The following is a 19,893-nucleotide window of genomic DNA, read 5'->3' as shown; positions in this document are numbered from 1 at the left end:
TACGACAAGCATAGTCGACTTCTATGACAAGCATGGGTTACTGAAGACCTATTCTACCCCGGAATCTTCATGGGTTGCAACTCATATGAAGCAGAGTTACTCTGAAAGAGTAAGAAGGAGTTCTTGCATGTATGATTTTAAAACTTTCATACCTGTCAATTTGTATGACTTCCCCCAAAATGCGACTTAAACTGCAAACAACCCTTCACAGCTGTGACCTGCCTTTGTTGACTCTGGCAAGTTCAGCTTAATGGTGGCTTAGCTGACTGGCTGCTGTAAGAATGCGGATCCAGCCAAGGGAGGTAATAAATTACCATAGATGCATCCAGGGTATAGTGGAGATTTATCGGAACATACCAAGGATTTATCAAGGATGAATCTTATCTGGAGCTCTGAGAACTGTGTCTTTGCTTGACATGTTTGTTATGACTAGTAAGTTGATTTATAGTCTAATAATGATATAAGAATGATGTTAGATGATTGATGTGAACTTCATTGTTTTGTACAGTTCATTTAAGTCAAACTCTCCCCCAATGAATTGCTCTCTAACTCAAAAACAAATAATCGTAAATGACTCAAACTAATGCCAAAGTAAATAGGATAAACACACTGACTCTGCAGAATTTTGTTATAATATTTGTCAACAAAATGTGACATTATTTTCATTTGATACTGGAAAATTTGTGACAGGGATGTGGCAACAGCTCTGGTAACAGCCAGGTAGGCGAGAGGCATGTGTGATGTTGATGTCATCGGTAGGGGATGGTATCAAAAGTCATCACATTGTGCTTCCGAATCGGATATGGTGTCGTTGCTACAGGAGTCATCAGAGTGTAATCGTATGATAACAGGACTAATAGTCGCCTGTTGTAAACCGCTTTGAAGCCAGCACTTATGGTCCACAGCATTTTCAACATTCTCAGCTGATTTTTTCCATGTGTCTCGTGAAATCTTAGCCATGGATTCGTGGAGTAGATCTTGATCATTTGTCATTTAGAAAATTGTGTTATTCCGGACAGTGTCAGATTTGATGATACCCCAAATCAGTCCAGTTGGGTTCAAATAGTGATAAGAAGGCAAATGTAAGTCATCATGTAAGTTAAGATACTGGTCAGTTTTACACACAGGTGCTGTTTTGTTGATTGTAATGATTTTGTACAGTTTTGGGTTTTTTTGTGTTATTTAGGAATGGTACATTATGGTTTTCTAACCATGTTATCATGTCTGACTTCCTTGAATTTGAAGTTTGGGCTTTTGTATCAGGATCCTGGGCACTATGATATGAAGCATTGTCCATGTAAATTAGGCTCTTTGATGCAATGCTAGTACCAGTTGTTTTGGTACCCATTCCATAAAAACCTGTCCATTCATTTCAGTGTAGTAATCTTGGTTGTCTTTGGCTTTAGCCCTAAACACAAGAGAACACCCAGGTAAGAATCCCACAGATTTACAACCTGCATGGCAGTCACTGCCCCTTCAGTGCTGTTGAGTTTCCATTTCTTTTTGCAACATGCATAATGATAAGTGTCTATTCTTGCTATATAAAGTTTGGATTGTGTTCAGGACTAGCTGTTTTTGAAACGATTAAAGTTTTTCAGTTTTCATGGATTTTGATATGCCTCTCCCCTTCCTCTTGTTGTTGTTTTAATAATGTTTTCAATTGCTCCTCTGGAACCCCAACAGCACAAGATGTATATTAAAGAAATTTATCTAGTGCATAAAATGGTCTGCCCCATTGAGTGTCAGACTTGAAGAAGTCGTAACTTTGTAAATTAAAGCTTTAACATCAGCAGTAAACTTCATTGTGTGAGATGAATCAATCGCTCAATCGGTAGGACTAACCATCTTTGCCCATGCCTCTTGCTTCCCTAGTGGTTGCCTGAGCTGTTGCTACACCCTTGTCACAAATCGTGCAGTATCGCATGAAAATGATGATCGATTGTTAAACAACTTTTGAATTTTTTTGCATAACAATTATAACAAATTCCGCAGAGTTGGTTTTGAATTTCCTACTTACCTTGGCGTTGGTTTGAGTCATTTGCGATTATTTGTTTTTGAGTTAGATTGCTATTCATTGGGGAGATTTTGATTCAAATAGACTGTATGAACTGTATTTTTGTTATCCACAAAGACAAACACACTCAGGTCATATTCTCTGTATAAGTAAACATGTTTTTTTTCTATTACAGATGGTTAGTACTGAACCAAATACAACAATCACAAAGATAATTTACTACAAATACAATTACAAAGACATTTATATCACAATGTGAGAAGCTTCTCATTATCCAACAAGTGAGATTCTTTGGAAACACACTACTGAATCAGCTTGAAGAGACAGGTATGAAACATTACTTCTGGATGTATTGATGCATTACGTTTTTCACTGATGAATCCAGAACAAATATATTACATGATTTTTGTCAGAATGTTTAACAAATGTTTATTATTTGTCATTATATATTTGTACATGACTGTTTGATATGGATTTTTTTTTTAACAATACTCACAGTCATTTTGTTTGTAGGGCCTGTTTAAAATGAATTATCATGTGGCTTGTGTTAAGTAAGCGAAGGTGAAGTCCATGAAATTTTGATCATTTACTGTAGTATGAGCTTGTGGTGTTTATGATTCTGTTTCCTTTCAAGGAGTTAAAAATTAGTCAAAATGGCAGAAGGGGAACTGAAGCAAGTGAAGGCGATGTTGAGAAGTGTACTTCTCAGTTGTAAGGAAGGTGTAGCATCACAGAGATTCCTGGGTAAGTATCTAACAGAGTAATCAGTGCTTCCAATGACATTTTTTACATGGTGACCGGGTAACATTTCAAATACTGGTCATTTGTAAATTTTACTGGTCAAGTGATCACACTTTTCATTGTGTGCAAGACATAGCATCCAAAGAACCAGTCAGAAAGGTAGAGGGTAATGCTGTGCATCAGTGTTACTGTTTTTGGACAGGGATTTATCAAAACTGCCATTTTTTGTCGGATAACACCTCAGTGTCATTGTGAGAATGTAATCTTTTTCGAGGACAAAAAAATTGACAGTGGTAATTAGAAAATTGATTTTGAAAATTTGTTGGACTTGATGACCGTTCCTATGAAATTACTGGAAGGAAGGCTTCAAGTTCTCTGCAAAGTTTAAAGAACAAATATAATCAATTTTTGTGTACTCTTTTTACCACTGCATATGAAGGACTTCTGGTTAGTCATAAATGGAACACCTTTTTTTAAAAAAAACAACTTGTGGTTAATTAATACCAAGCACTTAAAAGTTGCTAAAAAGCCGTCTGCTTCTCACTTGTCCGCAAATGAAACCACAGAAAGATTATGCAACTCTGTTGCCAGAGCCCTGCAGTGACATCATAGAAGGAACGATAAAGAAAATGTATAGAAAATGTGTGGGAAGCTCATCATTTTGCTGATTTCTTGACGTCACCAAAGACATGCCGAGTTTTTATGATTCTGTCAATTGCTCCATGGGGTCGGAGGATGGTGTCACTATGCACAGATTTCCACCGGACCCCATAGCTTGTGCTTAAATTGGTTGTTTGTGTGTGCGAAGCGAGCGTTGTAGAAGCCTGTGGTATATATTAAATCAGATGGTTCACCCCCTACCACGCTTCCAGGATAGAAAATGGAGTGCTTACTACATGTTGCTGACCAAAAGGATTTTGCATAAATATAACACTTTTTTCCTCGGAAGCGAGGTTATGGTCGAAGTTACAGTATTATCATAAGTAATATTATATTGATCCCGCCTCGCTTCCAAGAGTGAAATTGTTATGTTATAAGCAATGCCATGTAAAATCGTAATGTCCATCAATAAAATACATATTTTACTGCTGGTAAAAAGTAATTTTGATTTTGTAAGTTAGTGAAAACAAACTTAAATAGCATTTATCCTCACACAGGGTGCCGCCATTTTTTAAAATTGTGAAGTCATGGGCTAAAGTCCATCAGAGTTATTGAGATTATGGTTTGTTTTCATCAATAGAAAATCAAACTACTTTTTACTAGTATTTAAATATGTACTTGAATCATGGCCAAAAGGATTTTTCATGACACAACCTGTAACATAACATAAGCGAGGTCAGGGTCGAAGTGAAAATACTGCTTGAAAAATTTCTTCTCTTCCTAAATTTACTTGGTTTGTAAACGATCACTCACCAGTATGTAGACACTTATATGTTTTTATGTTTGGTCTCATAATCCTAATTACTTTATAATCATACTTGTATGCATTTTGAAACTTAATAAAAAGAAGCAATCTGCGAATGTATGACAGGAATGTAATATGTAGACATTTCATAGTTTGCCTATCTAAATCATAATTCACATGCACGCCCTAGTGTATGTCATCTGCATCATTACACTTCACGACAAAAACAATAATTCTGTTGAAAGCTATGACAACTTAATAAAAACAAAATGCAAATATTTAAATTAAAACAAATTAAAGTTATAGGAGCAATGTCAGGCTATTACCTTGTTCCAGGAATGTATCCATCAATATCCACAAAAACGAGTGATATACCATTCATCTGCAGATTTCCCAAGTAATGTGTCTTTTAACAGTCTAATATACAAAAAAGTGATGTATCATTTCATATCATTTCATCCCACTGGCGTATAGTCACATTGGTCACCTGGCAACTGCTTGCATAATGTCCATCATTCTTTTAAAAAAGTAATTTAGTTAGCCAATAGTGAGCAATCAATCAATGTATTCGTGGTTAATCCTTTGAAAGAAGAATGTTGTTTTTACACAGACATGACAGAGTGTATTCAGTATAGATTAGTAAATGTACATACATAAACACTGCCTTTTGACAATGCGCATTTAAATCTGCATAAAAGTAATCAGTTAATCAGCATGTTATCAGTTAATCCTTTGATCGATCCAGACACAAGAAATGCCAAACGGGGATCTTTGGTGGGTAGTCTAAGTGGCATTACCACTAATTATACTTGTTATAAATTCATTAACTGAACATGAAGTGAATGATGACAAACAACGTGTAGGTTTATACTACCTAACATGGATTACAGCCTAGTGACACCAAGTGATTTTGACAGAATTGTCTATGAAAACAAGGGTTGTAACTCAGAAACTAGGCAAAGGAGACAAAACTAAATGTCAGTAGATTGTGAGAACATATAGCTTTCATTTTTCACAATAACTGTCACAATTTCAGGTTTGTACAAACCTGTAAAGGAAATAGTGTACCCCCATGAAATGTAGATGAATTCTGTGTAGGCCCTCATATCTATACCTCATATTTCATCACAGAGACGTGCCGCTCTGATTGGTTGAAATTTCGTTTGGGACTGAGAATTGTGCACTGTTGTCAGAAAGGTCAATTTAAGGTAATTAAAGATCGAAATAAGTAGTTTTAATGATGGAGTCTCATTTATGACGATGCCAGTGAGTAATTTATGTATTTGCACCCCCTTGAGTATATGTGATCTTTAATGGCAAACATGATTTGTGTCCTTTAAAAATGGCAGTGTCTTGGTTTCTTGGCACTATGACTTACCTATGCTTCCATTTGTCGTTATACGATTGGTATGATTTTAGTGAAAATCAAGCATGCATAATTTATCATGTTTAAGATGGTGAGAACCATGGGGAGTAGAACTTGGGGTTCGAGTAAATTTCCCTATAACAGAGACCAGGAGTGAGTGAGTGTGTGAGTTTGGTTTTATGCTCATCAATGTCCAGCTATATGTAAATGATCAATAAATAATTGAGTCTGAACCAGGTATCAAATGAGGGTTGATCTGTGCAATTGGGAAATGATGACAACTGTCAACCATGTCAGAGAGTGAGCCTGACCACTTGATACCATTACTCGCCACTTATGATAAGCATGGGTTAAGCATTCTTGAATTATTACGGTGTTTTTCTGTACACTACAGTTGACTACCGTGACGTGACGGGGGAGTATCTGCCATATAAGAAGTTTGGTTTCAGCAGCGTGTCTGACTTCATCGCCTCCATCCCCGACGTTGTACATGTGAGAAGGTATGTTGCAGAGTCCTGATCAACATGATTGTTAGAGTGCAGCATGGTGTATGTAGATCATGACGATGCCATTGTTTCCTGATACAGGCAAGGTGGGGAGGAAATATACCATGCTGTGGCTGATGAAACTACAGCTCACATCCAGAAGTTGGTGTCCAAACAGAGAAGCAAGAAGACGAAGAGGCCACTCCGTAAGGTGAGGGGACAAGCGATTACACTGCTGTAAGGGGTAGATGGCAAGGATGGAAATCTGCATTACTGGCCAAGATCAGTTTGTTCATTATGAAGGTATCCTAAGATCTGGTAGAATTTCATTCAGTTTAGGGGTTTTCCTTTATGTTAGGTTTGGGATAGTTGATGGTTTTGGAGTCGTTTTTTTTGTTGTAAATTTCCATCTGTGCAGACGGTGGTGTAATGTTTCACAGTTGGTTCCTCACAGCAAGGAACCCAGATTGAATCCCAGTAGGTAAGGTTTGTAAAGTTGCCTCTCTCTGCATTCTAAATAAGGATATAAGTTAATGCATCTTCACTCGGTCAGTCATTGTTGTTTAATCTGTGTGTTTGAAATTTGTACTGAGATATGGTACGATAATTTTAAATGGAATAGGGGCGCAAAACGGAATGAGTGTGATGTTAAGATTATTTCACTTTTACATCATGCTTGCCTTTATGGCACATTAAACATTATTTCACTTATGTGCCATGTGCTACATAATGTGTATTAAACATTATTTCACTTATGTGCCATGTGCTACATAATGTGTATTAAACATTATTTCACTTATGTGCCATGTGCTACATAATGTGTATTAAACATTATTTCACTTATGTGCCATGTGCTACATAATGTGTATTAAACATTATTTCACTGATGTGCCATGTGCTACATAATGTGTATTAAACATTATTTCACTTATGTGCCATTTGCTACATAATGTGTATTAAACATTGTTTCACTTATGTGCCATTTTGCTACATAATGTGTATTAAACATTGTTTCACTTATGTGCCATTTGCTACATAATGTGTATTAAACATTGTTTCACTTATGTGCCATGTGTGTACGTAATGTGTGTGTATTTAAGGTTTTAACAGTGCAAACCCCTTAGAATCCCTGGTACAGTTCAAAATAGGTACACCACTCACACACATCCTTACTCTGAACCATCCTGTCAATCTTTAGACATGTCATTTAAAACTCGAACGAGTTCAATCATTGTACAGTCCCATTGCTATGTCTTGCTTAATAAATTGAATCGTGAACTATAAACACCAAAAATCTTGAAACAATCATTTAAATTAGCTGAGTTTGTATTTTCTGCTGTTTATTTTTAGTTTTTAGTGTAGTAATGATGAGTAAATTATACTTCCAGGCTCCAGTGAGGAACCCATTCCGTTCTAACAACCGACCTGTGGGCAGGGGGTACATACCTCCATACCGACCTCGAGGAGGCGGGTACTCGAGGCCTCCAGTTCATCAGCCTCACTATGCTGCAGTTAGGAGATTTGATCCACGACCTCATATATCATCTCCTCAAGTACATAGAGCACCTCTGCTGCCACTGCCCAGGTCCTCTCCAGAGGAATGGTCCAGCTCGTCACCACCCTCCTCTCCCATGAACAGTAATGAACTCTTCCACAACTTCCAGATCACACTGCATAACTCTGCTGGCAATAGGATGGTTGGTGCAGGGTACGGTGGTCCAAGACCCCGAGCGGGGCGTATGATAATGAGGGCAGTGTCTGAGGCAGTGTTGGATTGCCAGGGAGAGAGGAGACCGGTGAGTCAATTCTTGATTTCTCAGTAAACTAAGAATATTTGTGACACAAAAGCCTGTTTTGATGCTTTTAAGACTCATCACCCACCACATTATTCTTTTTCAGTCCTCCTTGGGGTACATATGTGCATTAAAATGTCCATTTTAAATCCTGTGACAGTTGTAACTATATTTTTCAATAAACTATTTACAAAACAAAATCTCATTTTGTCTTGTGAGGTGAGACCACCCCTAGAGGACCCCACTGGCCCCCCTACATCCAAGAGCAGGTAACTCTTGCCGTCGTCCTCATACCTCACTTTTCATGCTGTTCTGTTGAATAGACATGCGTAGTGTTCACTTTGAGTTGGCTCTTCTGTTGATAAGATGAGTGTAAAAGAGCCTCAATCTGTATGGTTCCTTTCTTTACACCCACATGTTACATAGACATCATATATTGAAGCTGCCAATAATTCTCAAATGGCTGTCTGACCCTGACCTTTCAAGTATATATCGTCACTTCCCTCACTTGTTTTGTTGATGTGAAAGATGAAATGACACGCATTCTACATGCTCGGGTCTCTCTTTTGGTTCTCTCCAGTGGAGAGTGTCCTGCCACTCTGACCAAGTGAGTTAACTTATCATTGGTATCAGTTCAGTTCTGGGTTCAATGTCAATATGGTTCATATCACATCATAAAAGCCTTCCCACCCTTTCAGGTTGGGGCGGGTTTGGGTGTATATATGTCCCTTATGTCCTCTTCACCTCCAAGCCTATTTTAAGGGCTCTAACGAGTTATGTGCTATTAACCCGTGTTACGATGAAATTGGACACAGACCCCACAGGTTACTGTGGGGTATGCCTCTCTTTGAGCTGCATATCATGAGACCAAGTTAGTGTAATAGTGAGCCAACACATGTTCAGCTGTGCTTTTTGCTATTAAGGGGATTTTTGTACACTAACAGGTTTTCCCTCTTCTTGAGACTTAAGTATCTTGGAATCTGTGTTTATCAGCACCTTATGTGGTTTACACTTACCCTCACCTCGCTGAGAGCGTTTTGTGAGGAGATTTTATCCTGCCTTTCACTTGTAGTGTGGCACTCGTCCTGGTTCGATTTCCTCCAAGTTGTTAGTGAGGCTAATAATTTCTCTGCGTTTTTTAGAGGTCTCGGCAAAGCTGTCTTCCAGACATCAGGGGTGCATTCGTTGCATTAGTTTGCAGTACTTATTATCTCAACCTCTGGGTTATTGTATTTACTTTCCATACCATAATGCCCCTCGCCATGCTTCGCTGGTTCAGGCTATATTAGAATTGTGTGTTGTTTTGGCATGTCATACATTCCTTTCCATCGTGATGGTTGGGGCTGGGGTTTATGTCATACTTGTTTTGAGCCAATTGATGTATAAGCTTGAGCCCTTTATTCCCGCCCTAGCCATGCCCCGCCTGATTTACCATGTCCCCTCTTCCCCTCATGTCCCCATACAGTTCTTTCCATTGTAATGGTTGGGGGTGGGGTTTTATATCATAATTGGTTTGAGCCACTGAATGTATAAGCTTGAGTTCCTTATTTCCAACCCTGATCACACTCCCACCTGATTGACATCAGTGGTGATGCGGCTCAGTGAGTGCATTTTGTATTTGGTTTGTAGATTTCACACCACCATGGGTTTAGTTGTTGCCAGACAAAATGCCTCTCCTGGCTCAAACTGGGTGTCTGTCTTGCAAACCTGTACAGGTTATGAATTCTTTGAAGAAAGTCCTCCATGGGGTACTCCCACCGGCCTCACCTCATTCTGCCTGACATGTTCAGCATGACAAGTGAGGTACGAGGTAGACAGCAAGAGTTAACTGCTCTTGGGGTCCTGTAGGGGTGGTTTCATAAGACAAACAGGTTTTTGTTTTCTAAATATTTTAGTGTAAGATACAGTTTCGTAGGATTTCTAATTGACATTTTAATGCTTGGTTAACCATCCTTGGTTACTTATTCTTAGGGACGTATTCCTCAAAGTGATCGTAGCATGATGTCAGTCCTAAGGGACTTATTCCTCAAAGTGATCGTAGCATGATGTCAGTCCTAAGGGACTTATTCCTCAAAGTGATCGTAGCATGATGTCAGTCCTAAGGGACTTATTCCTCAAAGTGATCGTAGCATGATGTCAGTCCTAAGTCGATGTTAAGGTATGGGAGTTACGATCATCTTTGCACTACAATTGCTTTATTGAATAGGACCCAGGAATTTTTAGTTGTCCCTTGTGTCTTGTTTTAGGAAACTGTAATGCATAAAAGTATGATAAAACTGCCTGAGTATATTACAGTCGAACCCCATTTATCCGGACATTAAGTTTGGTTTCATTAGAAAATCGTCCGGATAGCAAGACGTCCGGTTAACTGGGTCAGACAGCAAAATGCGAAAATTAGGTCAAAGCAAAAAAATTTCATGTACGTACATCAATAATTCAACAGTCATTAGTAGTAACAGTGAATCATCATAACATATAAGTGTACTGATAATATGTGGAAACCGGAATGCAGGTTACCATTTGTCAGGTTGTCTTGGATATAACCGTGTAGCGTGTGGAGCTTCAGAGGGTAAGTTAAATGGAAAACATAAATCGATGACAAAAAGTTTCTATTTTGCCAATTGCATATTCTTTTTTATTAATTTTAAATGCCCTAAAGACATATGACATCATGACAAACTGATGCTGTCTGCAGAAAGTAAACTTCTGGACGGGATCACATGACTTAGATCCTGTGGTAGGCCATTTTTAACTTGCATCGCGACAGATAGTAGGGGTCGATTTATAAGTGTTATATACACTACAATTACAGTGTAGTTTACCTTAATCCTACTTAACATGTGTTTTTGTTACTGATGAGATGTTCTCACACGTGCCAAATCCTAATGAACAACCCGAGTGACGCGTTTGAAACTTCGCCATCCGGGTCTGGAAGCACGGAGTAAGGTTTAAAAAGTGAAATGTCCTGGATCTGCGTATAGCTATAAATTGCACAGAAATGTAGAATATTTAATTTCCTATCCGTTGGTATAAATATAACTGCGACTACCTCGGGTGTTTGAGAAATAGACACTGCTAAATGTTGTCCCAAACTTTTGTGTGTGTTAAAAAACAGTTAATTTCTCTGTTTTTTTTATCGTGTACCGATAAAAGCACTCTGCTACAATTTTTTTAATTTGTCATCAGAAAGTGTGAGCGAAGAAAATACAGCTTGATATCTGAACAACATAAGTGTATATGAAATGGATGTATATACTAATGCATAACATCATACTCACAAAATAAAAAATGACCTGCAGTAAATGTCAAAAATCGATTTTCTTCTATCACGTCAAACAGAGAGCTCATGCACATATAAAGATAAGGGGGCATAACTCCACTATGCTTTACATTAGGTCAGTGTAACTCGGATCACATGGAGAGAATTTGCTGTGGATACTGACAGTATATTTTCGTTACGTTTTGTTCACAGTGAACCAAACTATTCCAATACAAAGTTCCCCATTGTGAGAGAATACCTTTTGGTAGTTTCACAATTTGTAAGAAAAGATGCCTATGTACTACATCAGAAAGCAGGTAATAGCGATTTGGATGGACCTGTCCGATACATAATTTAGTTCTTAGATTCCCATATTCTCCTGTTTACGTAGCTGTATTTTGATTAATTTTGCATCATTATTAACGAAGTAACAACCACATTTTCAAATGTAATTAAATAGTGGAAAATAATGCGACATTTTAGTTAAAGTCATTTCATGTTTTGTGCATTTTGTGACATCGGGAAAAGACGACACTGGTTTGCTGATTAGTATATATCTAACCTAATTTCCACTCAATGCGTAAAAGATCTCGGTTTCTTTGTCAGAATTCAACACTCTTCAGACAAGACATAAAATGAATGGTTTTACCACTGATCTTCCAAACTTGTGTAGAGGCGTGAAATGTGGTATAATACACTTACTGAGTCAATTTCCCATGTAAATATTATTCAAACAATCAAAAACTTTCAAAGAATACAAACTTTCCTTGATTCAAGGATCTTTTGTACATAAATGTGAAATGTAAGTAATCAGAATTATTCTATCTGTGTATTGTCATATATTTTAGTAGTATAGGGAATGGGGGTTCTGGCTCACTTTCACAAAATGTCTCTACAAAGCCTTATTTACTAAATAAGGCTTTGGTTGGACCATTAGATCTTGCTACTATTACCCCTACTATAAAAAAGTTGGCGGTAATTACTGTGCCTTGGTAGGAGGTAATACTGTGCCGTACGGTACGATCAATAATTCTTCTCTTACAAATCCCCTACCCGGCCCATCCCTCAAGTAGTATAAGTTAGGTTCGTCGGCTTTCATATCCACTTTATCTATGTTGTAAGTTTTGACTGACCATATAGGATCGGTGGCTCGCTTACGGCTATCGCCCCCTATGTTATGTTTATATCGATGAAACAGTTTAACGTGAACCGCCTATGATCTCTTTGGTGTTCGTAATAAAGGCTTGTTGGGCTTTTTGTATCCCCTGTTCTATGTACTTTTTTTTCTCATCCTCGCTGATAGCAGACTTACGAGACTTGGACCGAATATCTTGTTTCATTCCGTTATATTTTGTGAGTTCAGATAGGATTGAACGAAACTCCTCTTCTGAGATCTTACTGTCAGAGAGTGCCGTGGAAATTCGCTCACTCACTGTGTTCAGCTTTGCTTCGGCCAGAACCCTGATCTCGTCGTGTTTCAATGCCTTACGATTAAGTCTGCGTGATACTAACTTAAGAGCCAACCCTACCAACCCTGTCACCCCAGCCGTTATTTCAATACCTAGCACTATAGGTGCAGCCACGATGGTGGTTAACAACCCAACGCCTGCCGCCCCTAGTCCCATGCTGGTTGCCATAAGGGTAGTGTCAGCCCCATCCACGATATTGAAAGCTCTATTATATTTTTTACATAGTGCTTTCCGCGTGTCACGGTCTTGTTCTAGTTGACGTTTCACATCACATAACTGCCTCAAGCGGAACCCATCTACGGTTTCCAACGTCTTCGCTACTTCCTCTACGACTGGGTACAGACCCATCCTATAATATATATTTTGAAAGATATTTTAATTGGGTTTCAGTTAATTGTCTATTAATATATTTGAAGCCTACAAGATCTAGACCATCAATCAGGGTAATAGGTGAGAGGCTAATAGACTTTTCTGTTGTAATAAAAACCCCACTGAGGCTTATTAAGCGGTTTATAGGGGCCCCGTGGGTATCCTGTTGTATAACAATACGACAATATTGGCTTGTGTGTTCATCAAACCAGTGTATTGACACCCCGGGTAAAATTTGTTGTACTTTTGAGGTGTTTTCATTACCTAAATAGAAAAAGAAGACTTCTATGATGAGTGTGAAAGGGGAGGATATATCAAGATATACGTTATAATGATTATTGCGAAATGGTAATTTATTTTTTACTATAGTCCTTAACCTATTTTTCCCGGGGCCAGTAGTTATCATGATTAATGCCCTCTCCGGAATGAAATCCCCGACCCAACTACCGTTGTTCTTAATCTTAGAGATCACCCCATTTTCACCTATTGTGATATAAGGTGAGGCTGGTGTTAAGTTGATCAGCCATTTGGGTTCTTTAAAATCTGATAACGGCACCCGTTTGTACACGTTGTCTTTGAAGTGCAGGATGTATAATTCATCTTCCTCACCAGGCTGATCGAATCCCTCCGTATCTCCCAGGTCGTTAAGCGTAGTGTTGGGATGATGACTGGTCATTATTATACTATTATGATATAATTTCCAACTGGTTTTCTGATAATAATTCAGGGGTTAACTTAATACCCATGAAGTGTATGTTGTCAGGCAGGAATATATTGATTAATGATATCTTGTTTTCCACGATCACGTTGACCCCCTGCAGACTGGTCTTGGAGTCGACACCCACCCGCACGTAAACGTTGCAAACTTGAAACTGGTGTCGTTTCACCCACCCGAGTTTGATCCCCTTCACGATCTCGACATCATTCCCCGATGGTTCCCCTAGGTAGACTTTGATGAACAATGTTGAGTTTGCCGGTAGATCCTCTAGTATCTTGACCACGCCTTCGAATTCAGACACCAACTGCAATTTCACGTTTTGCATGGCCGGTTTACTCGATAGCATGTGGGCTGCTATAGTGTTGACTGGGCTGACGACTATACTACGTCTCTGAGTTGGGACGTAAGCCACGAGCAGGGTTCCATTGTTCACGACTTTGTTTAGGTGGTTGTCTTTGTTATCCGTGAACACGTAAGGGGAGACGAGTTTAATATTGAGAAACCATTTGTTATCGGGTAACAACACCCACTTGTCATCTTCGGTGAAGACGAGCATATATGGTTTGTTTTTGGCGACGGTAGTGCTCTCAACATCGTCTAAGTCGAACAGTTTACCTCCGAACGATGGGTATATTACCCAATTATTATCACCGGTGTTGACAAGGGAGTACTTAGTGTTTACTGTTGCTCTTGTGGTATCTATCATATCACTTAGGGTTCCACCGGAGGGGATTTCAACGCGTTTGTAAATGTTGTTTTTCAGTTGCAAGGCATACGATTTACCATCTACTCCGGGAGCGTCGAAACCGCGTGTGTCTCCGAGGTCGGAGATCCCGATATTGACGCATTTTTTCACTCCGGGCCCTTGTGCGCTGGTCATGTTACATGAAGTGTTAAGCTGAGGTATCCTATATTTACAGGATTATGATTTATATCTAACACCGATATTGTCAGCTCAGGTATGTTGCCCTGGGTTAATCTCTTATACTGCCGTGGTGAAAATGACTCGGTTCTACCGTCGTTGAATTTCTCAGTTTTCACCGGCACTGCTCTCAGTATAGTGGAAGGGTGGCCTCCTTGAATGTTATACGTTGTGCTCACCTGACCGAGATGAATGTATAGCTCTCGGTACGGTACTAGGTCGGGTAACTTCGTGCCTGTGACGGTTGTTGTTGGTTTTATCTCGTCAGGAGACATACCGAGCATCCTTGCTAATGGTCGGCCGAGCCTCAAAGGGTTTATTCCATTGTTGATTAACACCACTGTACCGTTTGAGTCGTTCATCTTGAGTTCGGCTCCCAGGGGTTTGAAGACCTCGTCGTTTAGAGAGCACACGCTGTAGTAGCCGTCAGTTATCTGGCTGCGAGTTCCACTGACGAACAGCTTATTGTTGCTGATATTAATGTTAGTCCATTGCGGTAGGTAGGTGATATCGCAGAGTGCGACTTCGAGTTGACCTGACGTGTTATCGATCGCGTGCGTCAGCTGAACGGCCTCACCGCTCGTTATTCCTGGAAGTGTTATGTACATATTATAATATATGAATTATAAATTATAATATGGATTTAGCACACTTGAAAATCGTGGTGAATGCAGATGGTACGGGGTTTAAAACAACCTTTATTGATATCTTTGAAAAGTATGTCGTGTCCGTTAATAACGCGCAGGCGGTGGTAAACTGGAATCAAAACCCAATGCAGTTTTGGCAGAACCAACTCAACTTTGCTGTGTGGTGTGCGACGACAGGGTCGGGTGTGAAACCAGACTACGGTATAGACGAACTGAGTAAGGCGGTTATTTTGTTTCATATTTATTATCAAACGAGACGAATATTGAAGGAAATAAGTGCTCCTCTTCCCCAAGATAAAGCGTGGAGTATGACGAATAACCCCTATGATAGACGCGCTTATGAACGTGTTTGTGGGGAGTTTGAGATTCCAACGAATAAAGACTTTCGCCTTCCTGGTGTGAACCATGGTCTCGGTATAGTTCTCGTGTACTTCTACAGGTCCGGAAAATATTATGCCGGTTCTAAAGATGGTTCATACAACCCAAACCGGCATACATTTACAGGCCCCACAACGAATGAAAAGATCCATGTCAGCTGTATAAAGCAAACCAGTCCTGATGCAGCCACAGCCTGGACTAAAATGATCTCAAAAACATCGAAAGGATTCACTCGTGCTGGTACAATACGCTTGAACGACTCGATTCGAACGTACGTGTGGGCGCTGTTGGGTGCGCAGTCGATGACGCGTTCTAACATCCTCGGTAAGGGAACTGCTTACGACGCTCAGACACAATTCGTTTCCAACGTTGAGGATGCTATCAATTCTCCAGTTGATCTCCCGAGGGCTATCGACCGTTACCAAAACGTGTTAGAATACGCCAGATCGAAAGTCAATTACGTGTTCGGCGTGGGGTTGTACATGGCCCCGAGTGATATGCAACTGAGAATAAAAAAAGTGGTGGGTTATAACAACAAAATAGTTATAGCCACGAAGGATCAAAAGTTGGGTATCAACTCCGATATTAACACCCCCTATATCCCACACATCCCACCACGTGAAAAGGGTATAGTGGCGCCACCTCCGGAGTCTAAAGTTCAACCAACACCACAGGAGGTGGCCCCTCATATGCAGGCCTCCTATCAGCAGCATATTGATAATAAAACAGCCTTAGTGGTTGGTGGGGTAACTTTGGGACTTATTTGGTTAAAGATTTCTTAGCCGCTACGTACACCAGACCCGCCACGGCGACGATGGCTGCCCACAGGTTTTGACTGAGCCACATGGCAGTTTTAGACAGAGCGCTCAACAACCACGAGACGATGCTACCCAGGATGCCGGGAAGGGCTTCGGCGGCTTTACCAGCCAGTTTAGCTAGGCCTTCCCCGAGTTTTTTTATCCAGTCTTTAACACCACCGCTGGGAGTTCCCCCGCCGGCAGGTGTGGGGGTTCCCCCTGTCAGTGACACCACCAGGGTTGATATAATGAAACCCAATGCAGTCAGAATGCTGGCGATGGTGATCCCTTGCTCCCGGAACAATATCCGAATCCTGTTGGCTAAAGTTGTATCCTCATCCAGTATTCTATCGATTGTTTCCCGAATACGACTGATCTGGGATCGAAGCTGTTCACGATTCGAGGAAGCGGCTTCCAATCGTGTACGTCTCTCGTCTTCTAAATCACGTATTCGTTCATTGATACGACGCTTCATATCATCGTTTTCAGTTTCGTTGAGTTTGGTTTTTTCCCTAGCGATGTGCTCGTCGATTTCGTTCAGTTTCCCCATGTTGTTCACGAGTTCTCCACGCACGCGTTTCACGGCTTCGTCTAAGCCGCGCAGTTCCCTTACCGGAAAGTCAAACCCCGGTAACGGTTTGTCCCAGTAGGTGCTCAACAGTTTTTCTATGCTGTCTGAGGCTTCTGTAGCACGCTGTGGTGTCATTTCATCTCTAGTGGTGAGGTGGGATCTGGTAGCTTGCAGATCTTCTTTAACGGCCTTAGGTATTGCACCACCGTAATCATTCATGTTTAGATTTTTACGGATAAATTCAACACCATAGCGGCTGGCTAGAGTTGACAAGGCCAGTGGTTTTTTATTGCTCTTGTTAAAGAGGTCAACCCCTGGGTCAGACTTAAGGCGTAGAACACCCTTTGTATCAATAAAAAAATCCTTATGGTATCGACCCTGTGGTTCAACGTAGTTTTTATCTCTTCTTAAACTTTCGAAATAATCATTTACCGTTGTTTCCAAGAGTTCTTGGTTCAATGGTGAACTAGTAAATGAGGTCTCCTGCTCATCATCGAATGCCTGGGCACTAGCGCCCGGCATCTCATCCATAGGTATGTCTTCATCCATTAGTATTAAAAATATATTTCTTTTATATAACAATGTACGGTAGAAAATTAGATCCTTTCAGAAAATTGAGAGAGCCATTAGGAGCCAGAGCCGTGCGACAGTCGGTGACCATCACCAACAATCCCAGCAAGATAGACCAGAACCAAACTCTGCTGGTTAGATTTCCAAACCTTGGTGAGAATGACCTCATTGTACCAGGCACTGTTCGACTGGCGTTCAATATCACGTTGACCTCCGACAACGACAAACGCGAGCTAGTGCGGAACGTGGGTCGAGCTATCATCAAGAAAACGACCGTCAAGATCAGCGGTAACGAGGTGCTGAGCATCGACGACAGCGACGTGTTTCACTGCTACAAGGATCTCTGGAAAAGCGATGGAGAACGAGTCAATGATGTGTACCAGGGTATCAGCAAATCAACCCGGGCGCGCATAGGGTATGTCTTCACGCAAGACCAACAAGACAAGCTATCGGCCGGTGAAAAGGCCATCGCTCTAGCATACGGGAATCGATTCTGCGTGCCGCTCGACTTCGAGTTGCTCACGGGACACGCGCCGTTTTACCAGGCCGCGCTGGGTGATAGGCTCGAATACGAGCTCACGTTTAACGACTATAGCAAAGTAGTGCGTACGCCGAACGGTGATGAGGCCAGTTATGCCATAGACAACATCTCTCTGGAGTTCGACATGGTCACTAGCCCGGAGCTGGCCAGGCAGGTTCGAAGTCAGTACTCTGGGAAGATGGCTATCCTATACGATCGCGTACTGAGACATAGATCAGTCGTGCGAGATAAGAGCGACACTGTGTGGAATATCAACCTGAACGTGCCGGCGAGATCGATGAAAGGTATCCTGGTCGTCCCCGTGGAGGATTACGAGCCATTCCAGAGGGACAGCGAGAAGTTTTTCAACCCCGAGATTGAAAAGGTGGAAGTGACCATCGAGGGCGTGCCCAACCAGCTGTTCAGTCATGGTATGAGACCACACCAGCAGTGGGATGAGATAAAAAAGCTACCAGTGGGGGATTACATAATAAAGGACCTGGACCTAAGCTCCGTGCAGATCGGTGAATACCTGACCACCAAGTACGCCCTATGGTTGGACATGCGATCCACGGATGATGATAAACTGCACGGTAGCGGGCGCCGTATAGATAACGGCAGCGAAGGGATAACCATCCAGATTACTAAGAAGGCTCAAACCGCTGGTAAGTTGAAATTATATCTGTACGTTATTATGGACGCGCAACTTAATATAGACAATGGGAGATTCGTGCAAGCCATCTACTAGTGGGGGAGACCCCCACACCCCCCAGGGGTACCCACAACTACCCACTGACCCACACTGCGCTATCATATGCGGGCAGACTGGCTGTGGGAAGACCGTTTTCGTGTTGGATATGTTGGAGGGTTACTACAAGGATGTGTTCGATAACATCGTTATCATGTGCCCTACTCTGGGCATGAATAAAACGTACGCGCGACCTTGGGTAATGACGGACCCTGACGTACACAAAATCGACCCTGGAACACGCCTGCAGGACTGGTTGAAAGCTCTTCACGAGAAATTTAAAGGGGAACCGACGCTGTTTATACTGGACGACTGCAGCGCTAATCGCGAGATAACAAAAAAGAGAGACATGCTATCGTACCTGGCCTTCTCCGGCCGGCATGCAAATCACAGCGTCTGGGTGCTAACGCAGAAGTTCAACTCGGTGTTGAAAGACCTCAGGGAGCAGACGCGATGGGTGGCCTTATTTCACTGCAAGGATAGGGATTCGTTTGAGGAGTGTTTGAGAGAGAACGATGTGATGAGTAAATTAGAACGGGAACGGGTGAAGAAACAGCTCGCTGAAACTAAACACGCTAAGCTCGTTCTAAAGACCGACCAACCAGTAGCATATATAGTATGCTAAGCAAAGCTAAGCAAAGCTAAGCAAAGCTAAGCAAAGCTAAGCATATAGCTATGATATTTGAAGTATTTGTCGTGTGCAACTTAACTTTCATTTCTCTGTGTTTTGTCTGCATCGGGTATTATATAGTTAAAACTAAATCTTACTTGTTATATTATAAGATGGAGTGTGAGGAATTGCTCGAACAATTGTCGTTGGAGGGTTCCCCCACGCCGCCCGCAGGCCCCACTGATGACAAGCGAGAGAAACTGGTGGCGTTGGCTGTTGGCGGCAAAGCCAAACATTACTTTGGAGACTACACTCCGGATAAAATTAACAAAATGTCAGCCGAAGAAATCGATAAGCTGTACGCTAGATACGAGTCCCGGCTCGGAGCAGAAATGACAAAAACAATAGGATCGGCTATGACCCAGATATACACCGGTATTGTATCACAATTCCTTCCCATTCCACCAGAGCGCCGACTTTACCTGTGGGAAGACCTCGAGAAAGACCCTTT

General features: G+C 41.1%; 1 protein-coding gene across 1 annotated transcript in view; it reads left to right on the top strand.

Annotated features, from left to right (window-relative positions):
• Window positions 1–2,189: 2,189 nt before the first annotated feature.
• The window catches only part of LOC137278066 (tudor domain-containing protein 7B-like), a 60,919-nt gene continuing 43,215 nt past the window's right edge, over window positions 2,190–19,893 (top strand). The window contains exons 1-5 of the mRNA XM_067810149.1: window positions 2,190–2,341; window positions 2,649–2,758; window positions 5,921–6,026; window positions 6,114–6,222; window positions 7,400–7,807. Coding sequence (XP_067666250.1) covers window positions 2,668–2,758; window positions 5,921–6,026; window positions 6,114–6,222; window positions 7,400–7,807 — 714 coding nt within the window. The 5' untranslated portion in view covers window positions 2,190–2,341; window positions 2,649–2,667. The remainder of the gene's footprint in view (window positions 2,342–2,648; window positions 2,759–5,920; window positions 6,027–6,113; window positions 6,223–7,399; window positions 7,808–19,893) is intronic.

The sequence above is a fragment of the Haliotis asinina genome, chromosome 3, assembly GCF_037392515.1.
Source record: "Haliotis asinina isolate JCU_RB_2024 chromosome 3, JCU_Hal_asi_v2, whole genome shotgun sequence".
In the NCBI taxonomy this organism is placed as follows: Eukaryota; Metazoa; Mollusca; class Gastropoda; order Lepetellida; family Haliotidae; genus Haliotis; species Haliotis asinina.
This window is presented reverse-complemented; position numbering and strand designations above follow the sequence as displayed.